The sequence below is a fragment of the Rhagoletis pomonella genome, unplaced genomic scaffold (genome assembly GCF_013731165.1).
Source record: "Rhagoletis pomonella isolate Grant_MI unplaced genomic scaffold, Rhpom_1.0 Rhpom_scaffold_00010, whole genome shotgun sequence".
In the NCBI taxonomy this organism is placed as follows: domain Eukaryota; kingdom Metazoa; phylum Arthropoda; class Insecta; order Diptera; family Tephritidae; genus Rhagoletis; species Rhagoletis pomonella.
The window spans coordinates 35,589,441-35,609,020 of record NW_023458564.1 but is presented as its reverse complement, the minus strand read 5'-3'; the positions used below and the strand labels follow the sequence as shown (position 1 = coordinate 35,609,020).

The 19,580-nt window shown below is 34.1% G+C and overlaps 1 protein-coding gene across 1 annotated transcript in view; it reads right to left on the bottom strand.

Moving 5' to 3' along the window:
- Positions 1-5,256: 5,256 nt before the first annotated feature.
- The window catches only part of LOC118746458, a 51,294-nt gene continuing 36,970 nt past the window's right edge, over positions 5,257-19,580 (bottom strand). The window contains exons 3-5 of the mRNA XM_036480307.1: positions 11,479-11,675; positions 6,399-6,750; positions 5,257-5,995 (exon numbers count right to left, since the gene is read on the bottom strand). Of these exons, the coding sequence (XP_036336200.1) occupies positions 5,627-5,995; positions 6,399-6,750; positions 11,479-11,675 (918 nt within the window). The 3' untranslated portion in view covers positions 5,257-5,626. The remainder of the gene's footprint in view (positions 5,996-6,398; positions 6,751-11,478; positions 11,676-19,580) is intronic.

The following is a 19,580-nucleotide window of genomic DNA, read 5'->3' as shown; positions in this document are numbered from 1 at the left end:
GAGTGGGTTGGAGCGACCAAGGTCGCAGTGAGGTACTTTCCAAACTACATTGGCATCAAAACCATGAAGGTACTAGGCGTGTGTAATGGAGTGCAGCGGCGAGAGGTATCAATGGTACCAGCAACACCAGAACACTTACAACAACGGGTGTCGCAAAGAATACACAAACGACAAATGTCACACGCAACACGCCTTGTGCTCTCGTTCGTCTGAGTAAGTCAAGTGGGCGGTTCACAGCTGCCAACAGCAATTGTATACAAAAGAGCATTATCTGTGTGAATGCGACGCGCAACACCAAAAGAGAAGCTGCCGATAATGAGCAACAAAAGAGTCCATGTCTGAACTCAGTCTAAACAGTTTTACCCTGAAGAGGCACAATTGCGCCAACACACTGTTTTGATACCGGAGGAGGCACAGGAGTTAGCGTGTCAGCGCCAAAAGTTTACAGCGTTACTAGGTCTAGAACGTACTGCATTTTGTGCAGGGGCAGAATAGCAGTCTCAAGATCCTGGCTAAACTTAAGGAGAGTTGAGAGGGGCTTAAAAGTTATGCCGGTCTTGTCAGTAGACCAGCGATGGGCAGAGAGCTTTTACTCTGCATGCGCCTATAAAAAAATGTATAGAAAGCTTAAAAGAGGTTTGCCCGCGTGCAAGGCAGTGCCCAGCAGTGCAGTAGACCAAAAATCAGCTGCGTGTCTGGAGGCGACGAAAGGAAGGCTCAATTTCGAACTCATGATGAAGTGCTTACAGGCAAATTTGCATCATGTAAAAGCAGCAACGGCAGAGCTTAGCAGGAGTTTTCCCGGTGATAATATTCACATTAGGCTCTTATAAGAGCTCTTGATCAACAAAGCCAAATTCAGAGACTCTGGATCCAGCGACTTGCGTGTCTAACTATAACAGGGGCAATAAAAGCAACACCCACTGCAGGTATGGTGAATAACTCAGTGAGAGGGGAGAGCACTATGTTTGCATACATGTATTTATGTACATACAAAAAAATTATTCGAACAAAAATGGTGGGCAGGCACTGTGGCCAATGGAAAACGTCTATTACCACCCCTGCATGATTGTAAGTAATGCAGAGTTCGCAAAAGACTCCGGAAAGATTGTCCGGAGGGTGCATCAGACTAAGCCGTGCATATTTGAAGTGCCATCAACTTATAATTTAATAAAGTTTTATTCATGGTAGTTGAGAAGTGCATGCGCAAAAATTTCATAAATTTATTGAAAGAAATTTTTGTACATGCAGCAGTTCATAGCATGCATTTAGCCGCTTGTTGTAAGCATTCGCGCCTAAACATATGGCAATAGAAAAGGAAGCAGCAACGCAAGCACTCATGCTCCATAAGAAAAGTAAATTCAAACCTCAGCTTTGTGAAGACGTACAGAATAATATTTCCTACTCGTGAAGATTGGAGAAGAAACCCCACGTGCCTTTACGAGGGTTCACAAAAATGGTATATTGATGGTTCAAAAACACCTTACCGTGTATTTAGGTACGAGTGTTGTTGAACGACTATGCCGCATATTTTGTCCCTTAAGCTAAGACGCAATGATAATCCAGACGGAACTAGCTGTCATACTTGAGACCGCCGTCGTCTCATTAATCAGGCAATATGCCAGAATAAAGGCCTGTTCTCATCAAAAACCATTACAAAATGCGAGCACTCAATGATATAGCAACCCATAATAGTGTCTTCTTAATCTGTGTGCCAGGTCATAAGGGATATGATGGTATAGAAAAAGCGGTATTCCAAGCTAAAACAGGGACAGCCACAACATTTGTGGGTCCAGCCTATTTCTTCAAGGTAACGATGAGCTGTATGAGCTTTACAACGATGTAGACTTAGTGCGGCGAATTAAAATACAGGGTGTGTGCTGGCTTGGTCATATCATACCAATGGGCAGAAGATGGTGAAAGAAAACGTAAAAACCGAGCGATAATATGCAACGCGGCTCGTTGTGCCGGCAACAGAGGTAGAGGAAAGCCTTCTCTGTCATGGAAATATCAGGTGGAATCGGACTTGGCATTTCTAATTGGCGTCGTGCGGTACTGAATTTACAGTTACCGCGTTAAACAAGACACCGCGTTTTGAGACATTTTGATATTTGGACTTTTGTCAACACCAGCCTTGAAATCAGGGATGCCGTTTGTATCTAAATAGATCCAATTGGATACATTTTTAGACGAATTTTTGCGGGATACTTATTTTTTCCGGTCAGTATAAATGTGGATACTTTTTTAAATAGGCCAATATATACATAATTCCTATAAAGTTTTTTTCGTTCAAAAATCGATTATCATTAAAGATGGTAGAAAGCATTACGTTTTCTAAACGTATAAAGAATCGCTACTTAAGCGTGAAATTAAAGCATTTTATTTTTTGTGAACGATGCAATGAACATATGAAGAGATCTCACCAAAATAGGTATAAGCGCAATTGCTTTAATTAGCTTAAAAGGATACTTTACGCAAGATCTTAATATACATATCGTGGTTTAAAGTACAAAACCGCGTATCAACAAATTGCAAAACCGCGTATCAATATAATGCAAAACCGCGTATGTGACGTTGCATAAATTATTTTCTAGAGAGTAAAAACACTTATATTTCAAAATGGATCTCTTTTTTATAAAGCAATCGCATTTCTGGCTAGTATATTTCAGGACGAATGGATGAGGATTGAGCCAAGAGCTTGTGTGAGCAAATCCAATTTTCGGCAGCAAATGTCAGTTACGCGGTTTTGCAGAATGACGATACGCGGTTTTGTACTTTAAACGACGATATATATAAAGTAAATTATACTCTTTCTGTAGTAATCTCTTTCATATCACATATTTTCATTTGTTAATTTAAAAAGAAAGAAGATTTCAATGTAGTTTAAAAAACTAAATTTGATTTATTTAAGGAAACTTTTATGAATTTTACTGAAAAGACTTTAAATACACTCTAAAAAAATTTTGTTTATTTGCGCATATTGAGAGAAGTAACAAGTTTCCTCTTTTAATGTGTGCAAATTTGCATGCGGTGTAATAAAATTAATCATTGCCTGTTTACTTTTACATAACGAATTTGTCGGAAGAGCAAAATTACACATAAAATGTTTAAAATAAAGTAATGTTTATTATTAGTAGGAAATGTATTGTAGTTTGAAAATTTTTGCAATTTTAAACATTCTATATATGTGTATTTATGTGTATATTTTAAAGATCTCAAGTTCAAAATCAAATACTGAACATCTTATACGTATATTTATACAGATTCTTGTTGAAAAATAGATACTTTTCAGTAGAAGTTTTACATGCTCTTTTTAGAGTGTACTTGCTATTTATTATGTACTTTATAAATTAAAATTACAAATGTTTGATTTTATGCACATGTATTCCAAGTCCTTAGGATGGGTTAAATTATGTCTTTTTCATGAAAATGTTTGGTTTTCTTACAAATTATGAGATGTACATGTTAAAAAAGAAAATTGGATATATTTGGATACATTTTTGGCTTGGTCAGGGATACATTTTCTTGAGACGGCGCGGCAACACTGCTTGAAATACATCAAATAGGTATTATATGGGGTTTTACTGCACAACTTACCGTGGTGAGGATATTTTGCGCGCTTCATGTGTTAATCGTCGTCTTTTCATTTCTGCTGGTGAACTTCAATAAATTGTATAAAAATAATTACATTATTTTCATCGATGCTACAATAAATTCATCCCTTTACGATAATAGTGTCGAGCCCCCCTAAATTCCATTCTGGCTACGCGCACGCTGGGAACGGTTTAAAGCATGTAGCCTCCCTTGCGATCCCTATTCTCTCGAGTTGAGGAAACGGAAAGTGTGTCAGGTGGACTTATCTGCGCATATGCGTTTTATCGCCCTCACTACGACAACTCGATGTACAAAGAAATTTCTGGGGTCACTGCTTCGACAATTTAGGGGGAAGCTGCATTTGAGAGGCAATCAAGATTTGGACTGACATCTAGGTGAGTAGTTTTCATGGAAACTAGCCAAGCAAAACAATTCCTCTTTTTTTTTGTTTTTTTCATCGGAACCAGGCAGAAAACAGAACCTTACCCTTTAACCTATTATAAATCTGCACAATTTACGAAAAAAACCTAAACAGATTTGCTGTCAAAAAGCTCAGGTGTTCGTCTCTCAAAACATTGCGGCCAAATGCTTCATAGCTAGTTCTTGCAAAGACGGGGAAGCACAAAAATTGTTTCACCGTCTCATCCTTTTCAAGGCTCGACGGGCAAGTGGAGTACGGTTGAATGATATGACTTTTGCCTACCTGCAGCCCCTCGACGCCTCCCAGTCATTTCTGGGCGAAGTATTCACCCATTTTCTGAACGTTGCTTTGATAGCCGAAGCAAGGAGTGCAATAACTGGTTGCGGACCGATAAATGCCTAGTCTGAGCCAACTGTGGCCAAATGAAGATATGTCTCATTACCATGTTCTCCCGAGTGACCTGGAACCCAGAGTAAAGCAAGCACGCTATGTTCACCAACATTATTTAGTCGATACTTGCATTGCCGAACTAGTTTGGAATTAGTTAGAGGGCTGGTCAACGCGTTAAGTGCAGCTTGGCTATCACTGCAGGTATGTATACTCCTTCCCCTCCTCTATTTTCCAACATGTAGCCCATGGCCTTGAAGATAGCTTGTACCACACCACCATTAGCTTTGATAAAAATGCCAGATCCTGACCCGGAGTGAGTTTTGGAGTCCTCAGTGAAGATTCGACAATGTGTGAGTCCGGGTTCAGTGCTGGTATAAAACCTGCATTCAGCCTCAGGGAACTCGTTATTATAAAATCTCTCCAACAAAAGTAATGGTGGCGTACTATCTGTGGCATTGAAAAGACAGAAGTACACAGATCTCTGCCGCCAGCTATTTCCGCCTCGCCATACTTAGTGCTTTACCAATACGTTTCCCTTTGTTTTAGTCTCCAGGTGGCTTTAAAGGCCTGTCCTTTTTATTACTGATACGAGTTGCATAATTCCAAATTCCAAATTTTTTATTTGGCAATTATGACGCGGAAATAAATGGCTTTAGATGTAGTTCGATTTTTCTGTTATTCATTTATTACATACTATTTATTTACATACACTTGTGTTTACATCGTTTCTGTTTAAAATAATTAATTTTCTTCGACACTTTAGAACTGCGATTACAGTTGGTTTATAGAGATGTATGTACATATGACAATACACTGTTTTCTTACATATAAACATACATAGATACATTCATTTATGTGTATAAACTTTCTTTTATTTTAAAAAGTTTCCTTTGTTTTTCGATTTATGGCAAAGCACCTACAATGTACAAATAATTTTGGTCGCCCTTAAGGGACATTTAAACAGTTACTAATTAAATTTATTTCACTGAGTACTACAATTGCGGAAAGTAGTTGAATTTACAAATAAAGCAATCTTATCTAATGTATGGGTGCATTATAACAGCAAACAATCAATTTTGGTGTCAAGCAGCTTTTGATTTGAGCTACATTTCCTTCTGGTATAAGCGGCTCTCAAACATATTATTTTCCATTCGTGCTGCTGACAACAAAGCGCAAGTAACTCCTATTTAGCAGCTGAGATGTCAGGTGCCAGCTGAACATTCACCTGCTCTTCCCACTACTAATCGCGTTAGCTGCGGGGCCAACTGCAGCGGCGGAGGAGGCGTTCGGTAGCTTCAATATCGACTTGGTTAGGAGCGACTGACTTTTGGTCAACACTTCATCCTTCTCGTGCGCCAACTTCGATTGCCCGATGGTTGAGCTGACAGTTAAGGTAGTGGTTGGTGGCATTTTGGGCGTTGTTGCTGGTGTATCCAACCATTTTCCGGCTTCTGGAGATTTTTTGTCGAATGGTCGGAAAGCAGTTGGTGCCTCAATGTGCGGCAGCTGTTGGGTGCGTATGAACTGCTCTTGATTAAATACGGATTTGTAAGGTTTATCGATGGGTGGTGCCAATGCAAAGAGTGGATGCTGTAATGAGAAGGTGTGAAATGCGGAGATGTGAGGATGGTTGTAATCACTATGAAATGCAATAAAACTACAAATGAGCGGTGGAAAATGCGAATGTATCCGCAAATTGTGAGGCCTACACAAATTTTGCGTAGATATGATATTATTGGATTTGTGAGCAAAATTCTTAACTACTTAAATAGTAACTTTGCCTTGACGGAATAATATTTTTTTTTAACTAATCAAACTTAGCACGAGCTACGTTCAATATCCTATATCAACAGGTTAATTGCTAAGAGACATATAAGTACTTTTGTTCATTTGCCAAAAAAAATGCCCTTGTAATTTTTATTCCACATAAAAACAAAACCAAATACTTTGTAATTCAGACTAACTCTATTTACTTATAATAATATATTCTTACATAGTTTTGTGGCACGTATTTCACCTTCTCGTATACTTTGTACTTTTTCGTCTTTTCATTATATTTGCCATGTAATTTGTTGTCGACGCTAAAGTAGTTGTTCCCACCGTTGTTGCGATTAAATTGATTGTTGTTGCTTGTTGGCGCCACCACCGCAGTGTACCTAATGCCCACATTGGGTATATGTTTCGCTGCCAAGCTCCCTCCTCCTACATTCGTATTGACCTCTTGGTAGAATGCATTCACATTGGAGGGCAGTAAAAGGTTACCGTAGTAGTGCAATGGCCTTTGCCCTGAGTTGGCAAAGTTATTGCCAGTTGTTCGTGGACGAGATGGTGGTGGTAAAATATAGCTGAAAAAAAAAAGTTTCAACAAAGTTAATAAATGTATTTGCACTTTAAAGGTTAATCAAAATTTATTGTAGCTAATAATAATTATAAGTTAACGAATTAAATGTTTTTTTTTTACTATTTTCAATCGTTCAGTAAAGTATTAGATTATTTGGTTCCGTTTAATTGTCAACGTTCAATGTGAATAGGGGACTTAACAAAGGAAATGAATCTACGTACATATAATAAAACTGTAAGAGACCGATGTCTGTACGTTATTGATATTAAAGAAACATTAATATTGGTAGTCTTTAATAGAGGAATAGAAGCAAAATCGACAATTTTTAGAATTTTTGTATGTCTAAAACTTAGCCATGAAATTGAATGCACTTTTCACCGATGTACTGCTAGAGGTTCAACTTAAAATATAGAAAGAAATTAAAGAGTTGCCACTTGTTTCAAAATTGCAGTTTAAGTAAATTGATAAGATAAAGTAAAAATTGCAATATGGCTGTCAAAAAGAAATAGTTTATGGAGGCTTTTAGCAGAAAATATTTTTGTGGAGGATGCCACATATTTGAAATGGTTAATTCATTTTAATTGGTAAGATAAATTAAATATGCGTTAAATATGGCAATATGGCCATCAAACTGAGAGGTTTAGGAAACTTTACTTCCAAAATTACTTTTGAGGGGGGTCGCCACCTGTTTCAAAAATCGTATTTAATTAAAGTGACAAAATAAATGAAATATTACAATACGGGTATCAAACAACACAAAAATGTTTTTAAGGCGCAGTGAAGCACCCGCGTATTTGATAGTCTTTAAATAAATCGTTACATTAACTTGACTTTTCAAATATACATATATTTATATGCAAAGTAAATAATGTTTTTTTTCAGCTAAAAAGCTTAGACAAGAAACATGTAAACTTGAATTCTTTAAAAATCAATTATTTATGTCAATAAAAAACATCGAACTTTCACATCTAATAGCTTCTCAGATGCAGTCGGGTAGCCAGAGGGTGGAAGTGACTGGATAACTGGACTGGACAATAGGTAGGCAAAGTCTTTCGCAACATCAAAGTTTTGACTCCCAATTATGTTTATCCCAATATGCGGAGGCTATTTGTGTGTTGCCAGGAGTTACTTTGTCTTGTCCATGTCACCGCCAGATCAACCTCTTTTGTTTTCTTCCCTAAGCGTAGCAGATCAACTCTTTTGTAAAAAAAATCAACTTTTAAAAGAAAAAAACTTTACAAATATATTTTTGCGGTTCTTGCGTCATGACATCCATTTCCATGGACCCAAGAACAGAAAAGTTTATTTTAAAATTTTATTAAACTATTTATTATTTATTTTATTTATTCTTTGCGTACTGTTTTAAGTCAAAAAGAAGAAGCACATATTATGAATTTAAAAAAATATATAGTATATAATTATATATATAATTATATATATTTATATATAATTATATAGTATTTCAAACAAGAATATATGTTAAAAACTTTTTTTTTTTACTTTTGAGCCAGTTTTAATTATTTTTCTGTTTTTTCTTTTGAAATAAATAACTAATTTTAAGTTACTAAATATAAAACAATATGTTTGAAAAAAATAAAAATATTTTTTCGAGAGGCTAATTTAAGTTTTTGCACTTTCAGAGGACGCCATATGGAACCAGAAGTTGTAGGCTTCGCTTTGCATGCCACTAGTTGTTGTAATATATATGTATGTAGGTATTTAAATTGCTGCCACAAAAAGAATAACCTAATTCGGTTAAGATTTGAGGAGCAGGCAGATAGCTACACACGGTTATTTAACACCGCCTTTTGAAGACAAATTTTTTTATGCGATGAGGAGAACCGCATAAAAAAGTCTCACTTAAAAAAAATTAAAAGCGTTATGCAAGAGCGGGAAAGAGTTTTCCAAACTAAATAAACAATTAATTTATGCATTGAAAGGTAAAAAAAAAAATATATTTTAAACAAGATTTTAACATAAAAAATTCCATTCAACAATTTAAATTGAGCTTGAGGCCATTTCTTATGAAAAGTGTTGTGGAAGACAACAATTATTTACATTTGACAGAAGTTATAGCTGCTATTTCGTAGATTACCACAGCCCAATAAAATTGTTGAAAATGATTGTTATAAGGCCATAAATAACAAAAAAAAAAAAAACAAGTAATAAAAAACTCAATCATAAAATACACAAAAAGCCTTACAAAAAGCGATGGTGTCAATAAAAAAAAAAAAATCTTATTTAAAATACAAATTTACTCTAAAAGCTTCGCACTTCGAAGGTCAATAATTTATTAAACTTGTTATGTACAATATATGTTGAAATTGGCTGATGCAATACACATGTATGTAAAAAGACTCCAATGAAAACAAAAAACGATGCCAACACGGTTTAAATTTACCTAAGGTTTGGATATTCATATACCGTACAAAAGAAGGATTGCACAAAACAAAACGCGTTAACAACTGGCTGTATGGAAAATTTAGGATTTTTTTTGGCCTTTTTCCTTAGTTTTGTTTGTTTGTTTTTTTTTTTTGGTATTTAACTGAAGAAGAGCTAAAATGGGTCATTGTACAGTATACACTCGTACATTCAGATACTTGAAAAACACAAAGTGTCCAATATAGCAAATTGTTCAGATTACTAATTGAAAAACTGCAATATATCCGAAGCTCAGAAGTAAATAAAAATATTTTGTTGCGCGATGCAACTGCGAAATTTCGATTAGAAGAGGTAATTTATGCAGGAAACCCCCGAGGAGCTCAGCAGCAAACAAATTTTGAATAAAATTGTGTGCAAAGTTTAGTTCTTAGGTATAATAATTAGGTAGGATAATTTCTGTACGACACTTTCTCTTTGAAAAGACTTTATGTTTAATAGCATCGATACCTGAGTGGAAGGTCGACCTATCTCGGCAGCCAGTTCAAAAACACCCCATCTCAGAAAACTTTTCAAGAACGTCCTACGTCAGAATTTGGTTGAAAAACGTCCTATCCCAGCTTCCGATTCAAAAACGCCTTATCTCAGCACATATTCAATGTATTTTCGTTTGAGATAGGGCTTTTTTGAACCGAATTCTGGCGTTCTTCAGCCAAATTCTGAGATAGCCAAATTGTGAGATAGGGTGTTTTTCAATAAAGTTCTGAAGTAGGTCGCCCTTGAAAATTTTCCTGAGATAGGGCGTTTTCGAACTGGCTGCCGATTCAAGGGAGGGGCGATGGGGGGGCTCGAAAAAGTAAACTTTCTATTAAAATATATTACCTCAAACGAAAAATTTGAAAACAATTTTTTTTATAAAGTTTTTTTTTATTTTAATCTTCAATCATAATCCCTTTTTTAGGCTGGATAGGTCGATCTCCCACTCGGGAGACGATATATAGTTACGGTGACCATCCGTCCTGTATTATACGGGACAGTCATCTGTTTTGTCTAATATTCTGGTACTTTATTTATTAAATTCGGGCGCCAAATGTTTTGTATTTCTTTTAAGGTCCCTTATTTGTACCATATTCGGAATTTTGATGACTTAAAAGCTCTTAAAAATGGCATGCCAATGAACTAGTTTTTATTCTTAAATCTGGACGCTTGTGATGGAGCACATATGTATGGAGATGGTTTCTGAAGTTATAATTTTGCGTAGAAAAACTGGACATTTGTAAGTTGGAATAGAAATTGGACTATCGTGATTATTGATTATTGATTTCTAAACGAAATTTCACTAGTAGCTTTTCATTTCCTTTTTTTTTTTATTTAACTTTTTTCAAGAAATTCGTCTTTAAACTGGCATGCTATACACTGCATTTTGCTTGGTCGAAATCTGAGTCTGAAGATAATCCGTGGAAAAAAAACTTCTACATCAAAAGTAGTCCGATATATTTATCATTTTTCCCTTTTTAACTCATGCACAAACCATCACTAGAAATGCAATCAATGATATAATGGGGGAATCATTGGATACGGAAACTATTGCTGCAACAATCGCTACCCTTTTCACTTTTTTATTTTGTTTTTTTTATAATTGTAACATTAAAAAAATAATACTATTCGTACCACATTGCGAAAATATTTGAACAGCTTTCGTCTTCTGGAAAAATTTAGCTAATAATAAAAGCGTTTTTCTTTGCAAGTTAATTTTTTATAAATAAGATTTCTGAGACAGTCCATTTACACCCGAAAATTTAAAATTCATAAATCATTTCTATAGTAGTGGAGCACAAAAAATTCATTTCTATGTTTTATTTTGCGCTATGTAGCAGAACATTGTATTCGTAAGCTTTATTACTGTTTAATTATGCGGGTTTTCAAATTACAGAGATGGAGGAACATTGATACAAGTTAAAAAGTGCTAACGTAGAAAAACGCATTTGGCTATGTAGCGCTATGTAGCAGAACATTGTATTCGTAAGCTTTATTACTGTTTAATTATGCGGGTTTTCAAATTACAGAGATGGAGGAACATTGATACAAGTTAAAAAGTGCTAACGTAGAAAAACGCATTTGGGAATGTGTTCAGGCGGTTCATATACGTAGAATCTTTATTGGCTAAAATTTTCCGGGACGAAACTTTTTGTTGCACAGTGTAATAGATATATGTAAAAAGTGTGGGAGAAAAGGTCTCGTAGAAGGGTAAAACATGTTACATACATATATATATATTTTATAGCAGTCAGAGTGCTTGTGTCAATTCACCTAATAAAGTTCGTGTCTTAAGTCTTTCATTTTCATTACTTACGTGTATGGATTCGGATTCGGTATGTCATTGCTTTGGTCCTCCCAAACCGGCGCCGGTTCGCGAAATGGTGGCAAAGGACGTACTGTAGTGGTTGGTATTGACGGCAAAATGGGTCCTTTATTTGTATTGAAATATACACGTATCGCCGATGTAAGAGAAATGAAGCATATGACTAGCGGGAATGTGGTTTGTGAAAACTACAAAGAAATAATTAAGACATATTCAATAATCTATGAACTTACTAAATTTCTAACGTATACACTTGTACATAAATGTGTACATATATATTAATAAAATTAAACCATAAATAATAATCGAATTGAGATAAAATGCCTGAAAACCCAACAACGTAAAGGAAATAAAAAATAATAATCCACTTCGAGGGACCTTCAGCTTTATAAAAGTCGGTACACCACTAAGGGGGAAGAAAGTAGGTGGTGCAAGTAGTGAATAATTACGAATAAATGTTAACTAGTTTTATTAAATGCTTTTTTCCTTCATTATTGAATAGAATACTGCTTCATAAAATTTAAATTCTCAAAAAATTTCTTACTAGTCTCAGTCATTTACTAGTTGCTTAGTTAGTAGCTGAACAAAAAAGAAAATATCTAAATGCAAAGAAATCGCTAATAATAAGTGTTCACTAACAAAATTCAAATGCAACCATTCTTACGGCAGCCACTCGTTCTGTTAATTTACAAATACATATACATATATATGAAGTAGAATATGTATGCATAGAAATGTAAGTACACCGTTTAAAAAACCGCAACGCATTCCACAGCGCATTTATGGAATTGACACCTTTTTCTAAGCTCCTGCTGTTCAGCTTAATTAATCTCAACTAATAAAAAAAAGCATCTTGAAAAAGTAGGCACAAAACAGAAAATATGCAATTTATTGCGCTCATAGAATCAGAAATGGTTGTCAATTAAAAATTCCTTTTAAAGTCTAGCGTTAATTGCTAAAAATACTGAATTTTTACAAAGCAATAGTGTGTAAAGATTCCACTATGCGAAATGTGATTGTACGTTCATGAATTAAAAAAAAAAAAACAGCTGCTGTGTGACGATATAAGCTAAAGGACATAAGCACTAGACGACACGCTGAACTTGACATTAAATGCCGGCTGCCAACTGTCACAGTTGGTGAGGTGTAATTATTTACTACTATACTTAGAAGGAATTTAATTTAGAAAGCAGAAACAAATTTAATTATAGATGTGCATAGGTAACTATGTACATATATATATTCGAACGTAAAATTTTTAGATACGTTTATGTATATGGAAAGTTCCATACCCAAAACGGCCGGGGTTCACACTTCATTTGTTTGATTTGTTTAACATTTTTAGGGGTGATGCTTAAACATAAATAATAAATAAATGTGAATTTGAGCTTGATTAATACATTTTTAAAAACTTTACAGCACAAAAACCAAACCAAATAGATTTAATAGTTTTCCAAATATCTCGAGAACGGGGCGAGGGAAAAACTTGAAAAAAAACCACACATACACATATCAAAATTCTCTAAGAAAATAAATATTTTTAAGATTTTTTCACATACGCGTTTTTATCCGTTACATTTTTTGATAAAAAAAAATAGTTTTTGGGAATATGTCATCTCAAAAAAAATTTAGAAAATCACAATGGTAGCTCTAAGTGTAGCGCAATGTTTAGGCATAGTATTATGGGGTGACCTCGACAATAATTTGGGTTATGCATTTTTTTTTACACCGAAGTTGAGTAAAAAAATTTTTTTTAATTTGTAAATTTGTAATGTACTCATTTTAGTCAACTTTGGTGTAAAAAAAAATCATAACTCAGAGCTACTATTGTGATTTTTTTCAATTTTTTCTGAGATGGCATATTTTCATAAACAATTTTTTTTAGCAAAAAATGTGTATGTGAAAAATTTTTCACGAAAAAAAATCTTAAAAATATTTCTTTTCATAGAGAATTTTGATGTTTGTATGTGTGATTTTCTTTTCAAATTTTTTTTTCGCCCAGTTCTCGAGATATTTTGAAAACTATTAAATCTCTTTGTTTTGGTTTTTGTGCTGTATAGTTTTTAAAAATGTATTAATCAAGCTTAAATTTCACATTTATTTGTTATTTATGTCTATGCATCAAGCCTAAAAATTTGAAACAAATCATACACATAAAGTGTTAGCCCCGTCCGTTTTGGCATGGAACGTCCCATATACAGTCTTAGTTTTAGAACGAGTAGCGCCGCAATTCAATAAATTATGATTTTCTGATGCCATAAATGCACTTTGTGAATCACTAAACAAATGCAGCTATAAACATACATGTATGCTTATGCATTTATTTATATTTATACTTATCTGCTTATGCTAATAAAGAACACTCAACGTAATTTGTTGTAATTTGTCATAAATCATTTATTCTTACCAATAAGTTTACCGAATGGAAAAAAATTTTAAGTAAAATATATTTTGTCTTTATTTGTAAAGGTAATTAAGTGGAAAATAATTGCAACAACAGGGCGTCTACAAGTTGATACGCCTTTTAGGTAAGAAGTCATGCATTTATTCGAATTGCAGTCACCGCGGGCCAAGTGTTAATTTATTCACAATGCTTCACGGCTGATCGCTTCATTGGCAATGCTCAACAGCGGTTAACATGAGTAATGGCATCGTCGTTTTTCAGATGCGAGCAAAATTAAAAAAAATTTAAACGAAAACACAGCAGGAGGAAGAAAAATGCTTTAGTTCTTATTGCTCACAAGCAATTTTAATAATATCTTCAAAGTTAAAGTTTAAATATTTTTAGTATTTTTGAGAATATTTACTAGGAGGGTGTTAAAAAGTAAAGTCAGAGTTTTGATGCTCTCACCCACAAGGATTGTTCAATATGGAAATAGTATGCCCCTATTTTTTTTTTATTATAAAATCAAAAAACAAATTTCCATGTGTTTCTACGAAAAGCCATATCGACACCTGAGTGGAAAATCGACATATCTCGGCAGCCTGTTCGAAAACGCTCTATATCATAAAACTTTTCATGAACGCGCTATTTCAGAATTTGGTTGGAAAATGCCCTATCACAGAATAGGTTAGCACATTTTCAATATATTTTTAGCTGAGATAGGGCGTTTTAGAACCGAATTAATAGTTAAGGCGTTCTTTAATTCTGAGATAGGGTGGTTTTCAATAAAAATTTCAAAATAGGGTCTTCTTCAATCAAACTTTGATGTAGGACATTCTTGAAAAGTTTTCTGAGATAGAGCGTTTTCGAACAGGCTGCCGAGATATGTCGGCATTCCACTCAAGTGTCGGTATGACGAGAAAACAACTTTTCGTAGAAACACACTAAATATAAGTTAATTGTAAAAAAACATCTTGAAAACAAGCTTTCTGAATATGAACCAAATCGGATCATATATACGGGTTTCCCAAATATCTCGACTCGGAAATTTTTTTGTAGAACTATTCCTTTTTGAAATTAGTAATATGTATATATTATACCTATAAACTTACTCAAATCATTGATGTATGTTTTTGAAATACATATATCGAGCTGGTTCCATATACCAACTAAATTTTTTATGCAGTTATTACCTCGCTATAGATAATATACCTAGATTCCAAATATTAACCGTATCGGACTAGAAATAGGGGTTTTTCAAAAATTTCTAGACTCCTACGCCACCAAGCGGATTAATATACTTTTATATTGCATTCTCATCGGGTTCTAAGAAACTTTATTTCATAGTACTAAAAATATGTACCACATAAATATAAACGAAATGTATACAAATTTGCAGACTCAAATATGTATATTAACCCGCCGGAGACTCTGTGATCAATTAGTTCAAGGGAAATTGGATATATTAGAACTATTGCATTATGAAAAAATATTTGTGTTACGAAGTAGTAATAATCGAGTGAATAGTACCGAAAAAAAAGATTTCGTTTTTCATCTCTACTGAAATCTAGAAAATCAGATGAAGTCAATAACCCTTAGACGCCATACGTTATAAGGCCTTCCACTATCGTAAGCTTTGTTTCAGATCAGGATTGCTCCTTGTGAACAGCAATAATATGAGGACAGCAACATGGCTTGCAGAGATTGCCCATAAAGTTGAGGAATAGAAGTGAACTCGCATAACGCATCAAGGCTTGGAGTTTAAAAAGGCCCGTAAGGCTGCTTGCTAGTCTGAAGAGATACAGGCAGGGCCATAGAGAGGAAATCCGGGCCCGGGGGGAATCTCGCTATTGCGCCCCAATCAAGGTCCAGGGATGGTATTTTCAGAGAAAATAGTCGAGAGTTCTAGCTTTATTTTAAGCTCAAGTGGAAAAATAGACAACCCAACTTTTCCAGATTCTATAGACTTTATGCTTTCGATTGGTTTATATATGTACATATATGTAATTTGCTCACAGGGACCGTAACAGTTAAAACTTTCATTAACAAAATCGCTCTTTAACAATTATGTTTTGACTTTTATTTAATTGCTCCTTAAATAACCGTTATTTCTGACTTTTATTTTATAAATCTCAAATATCAATTGTTTTTGATTTTTATCTAAATAATCTGCAAATAACATTTATTTTTGATTTTCGTATTATATGTCTTGATAGCAGTTATCGAGGATCTTTATTTATAAAAGTCATAAATAAAAATCAGGCACTGACCTTTATTTTTTAAATTATACTTATAAAAGTCTTTTGTATAAGTCATAGTAAACTTTTACTTCCCAACACCTTCTTAACTCTGAAATGTTAATGACCTTTATACGAGTGATTTAAAATATAAAAGTCGGTAACTGATTTATATTGATGACTTTTAAAAGTGATTTTTGTAACTGTTATTTAAGACATATAATATTTAAATTAAAAATAATTGTTATTTCGGATTTATAATATAAAAATCAAAAATAATTGTTTTTTTATTTTTTAATAAAAATTGCAAACAAAAACTTATTTTCAAATTTAAGTGTCGGTGAAAACAGAAATCGATTGGTATGTATCACTTAATTGTAGAACATTTCGTTCATAGTGAATTTTTTCTTAACAATTTTCATCAATAACTGTTATGGTCGGTCCCTGTTTTTTCGTTAAACAAATGAGTACAAATTCAAAAAAAATTACTTTTGAATACTTAATTTAAAGTATTCTGGCCAGGATTTTTTCAGCCAACTCACTTGCGAAATATTTGCTAACGAAATAGATTTCATCCATTAAACCAATGGGTGAAGGTCATGCCCTATTCGAATCTTCTACTATATATATTTTTTTTTTTAATTCATATCAACTTCTCATAGTTTAGTGCCCCTAGAAAAGAAAAAATGTTGATTTCCCAGAGTTCAACTGAACTAGTAAATTGCTCGAAATTAAATAATATTTTACTTGATTTATGTGTATAAAATTGTTTACTCCTATATTACATCATTTCATCAAATTATAGATTGATTTATTGAAATATGCTGTGGTATCTGATCCCTCCCCGATCCCTCTCCCCTCTCGTCATTTTCAAACTAAGTTGAGCTCGCATAAATCTCAGACTGAAACACAGTGGGGCACTTGGGCATTTGAAGTGAATCCGCTTCTGATCCTCTACTTAAATGATGCAGGAGGAATGGAAATCCTTATAATTTGTTGACACGTCCACAGTTTAGAGTGTGTTGACCAAGCGGGAATACCAAAAAGTCATCTATTTGACTTTGTGTGACTTTGTTCGGAGTGTAATCAAGACGCGTCACAGAACCAATAAAAGTTTTGTACGCCACAGTGGCAGCCCCGTCCTCGTGGTGGGCTCTAAATAACTCTCTTTGGCAATGCACATTGCAAGTAAACTAGGAGCTGCACGAGTTTTAAAGAATTGGTCCCATACGAAGGCAATGAGGATAGTGATTGATCATTACTTGAGGCAGTGTGCGCACAAATTTTCCCCTCGAGGCACAAAGGGTTGAAGCGAGGGGGGAACCGTAGTTGGAAAACATTCTGAGATCCGTCATTGTCAGTATATAGTTTATCAAATTCAGGAAAAAGGCAAAATAGCGATGCACCAACACCCATATAAATTTAAAATTTTTGTATTAAAACATTAAAACTTGAGGTCCTAAATTCGAATAAAAGATATTGCTCGATTTCCAAAAAAAATTATTGGGGCATTTGTTGGTATGTATGGGCATATTTTGCGGGTTGTTCATCGGCTAGTCACCAGATTTTCGGCGAATGGATTCTTTTAAATAACTCACATCAATAAGCGAATTTATTAACTTAAATTTCTTGAATACAAAATATTTCACGTCTCTATAGTCAACTAAGTGTCAATACCTTCTCGCCTTTATGTACTTACATATGTATATACATGTGTGTGTTTGTATAAAAATGTATTTCGATATGTATTTATTTAAACCCATATGCGTTTCATAGCTGTTATGTACTGAATAATGACAAATGCTGTCTGTCGCATTTCTCCTTCAAGGCTTCTTTATTTACTTATTATCACATTGCTCGACCTGAGAGTGAATAAAATCAGCGAATTGTTAAATTACAAAACTTGTTCATTTCACAATAAATGTATTTGCTTTGCATATTAAGACAATAAGTAATGTATGTACTATGCAACAATGCGCACATCATTCAGTTACAATGAACAGTGAAAACAAAAAATTTGCGTACGCACCGTTAACTTTCGGTTACTCAAGGCTTCTCATTGTACATATGTGCATAGTATGTACATGTAAGTTAGTATGTATGCTGGAGGTCATATTAAAATTTACATTGTTTACTTAAATTAGCATATGCAAGAGGTGTAAATTCTTTAAAGACAACGAGCTAATCCACAAACAACTGAATTTTCCATTCAATGACTTTGAGGAAGGAAAATTGGAAAATTTACGCAGTTGTCATTCACAAATATTTTGTATTTGGATACATACATACATACATATGTATGTACATCCGTAGGAAGATATATATACATATAAAAATTTTGACACACTGCTATTTAAATCAAAATCATTTAAACGAACGTAATTATTTTCTATTCATTTTACACAATCCGGATACATACAAATACATATAACTGATTAGTAAAACAGATGACATTGTGTGCTAATTAATGTCACGTGGTTAATATGGTTGTAACTTCAATAGAAGAAATATTAGTTTTTTATAAGTACATTCAAAACTATAAGTGCTAAACCGTGCAACAAGTTGTTGATTACAAAATCTATTGTTGTTAGAATATAACTTAATAAAATGCGGTGATTTTTTTATAATTATGTATTTATAGATATTTTTGCTAAGCACTTAATTCGTCGATATTATCAACACTTGCTAAGCTTCGTACAAAGCGTCAACAGCACGAGTCTATGCACCATACACCAAGCCCCCTCTTGTCACTCATTTACACTTAATTTTCAGTGCGGTAACATGCAACACTGGCTTCGCGGCCAAGGTTGCTATTTTCAGTTTAACGTCCACATAAATATCTTCATGCATACTCGAGTGCCGCACATAAATAAATCGCGATTCATCGCTGATGCAATGTAGACATACATATGTGTACGTATTCTTTAAAAAAAAAATATATATATCTGCATAAATATGTATGTAAGTAGTAAATATCTATGTCAGACCTTGAACCTACGTGTGTAACTATGGATAAAAATAATTGTATAGCCATTTACATACCCCTACACATATATGTACGAACTAATGCCGTGAAGAAAATTGTACTAGTTCGAGGATAGCGCAGAGCTAGATCAATAAGAGACGATACTGGTACTGAATCTGCTTTCAATCACCTCTTTTTAAATTGCGATATGTGACGCGTGACAATTTTCTCTCTTTAAAAATATTGGTTATACGTAATGTGACCAACTATTTCATAGCTCAAAGAAGTAGAGCTTAGGTGGGTTAAGTTAACGCCGCGTGCAGATTACGAAATTTCGAATGCAGCTAATTTCGATCCCTGAGAGCTCAGTGTTTATTCAGAAGTGCGAGTCAAAATGCTTCCATCTTAGTCTCACGAAGATTGTATAGTCTAAAAGAAAGCGTGGAGATGATTCCACTTCATCTTCCTCTTGACAGCTGATACAAAAGGATCAGTAGAAATTCCTAGT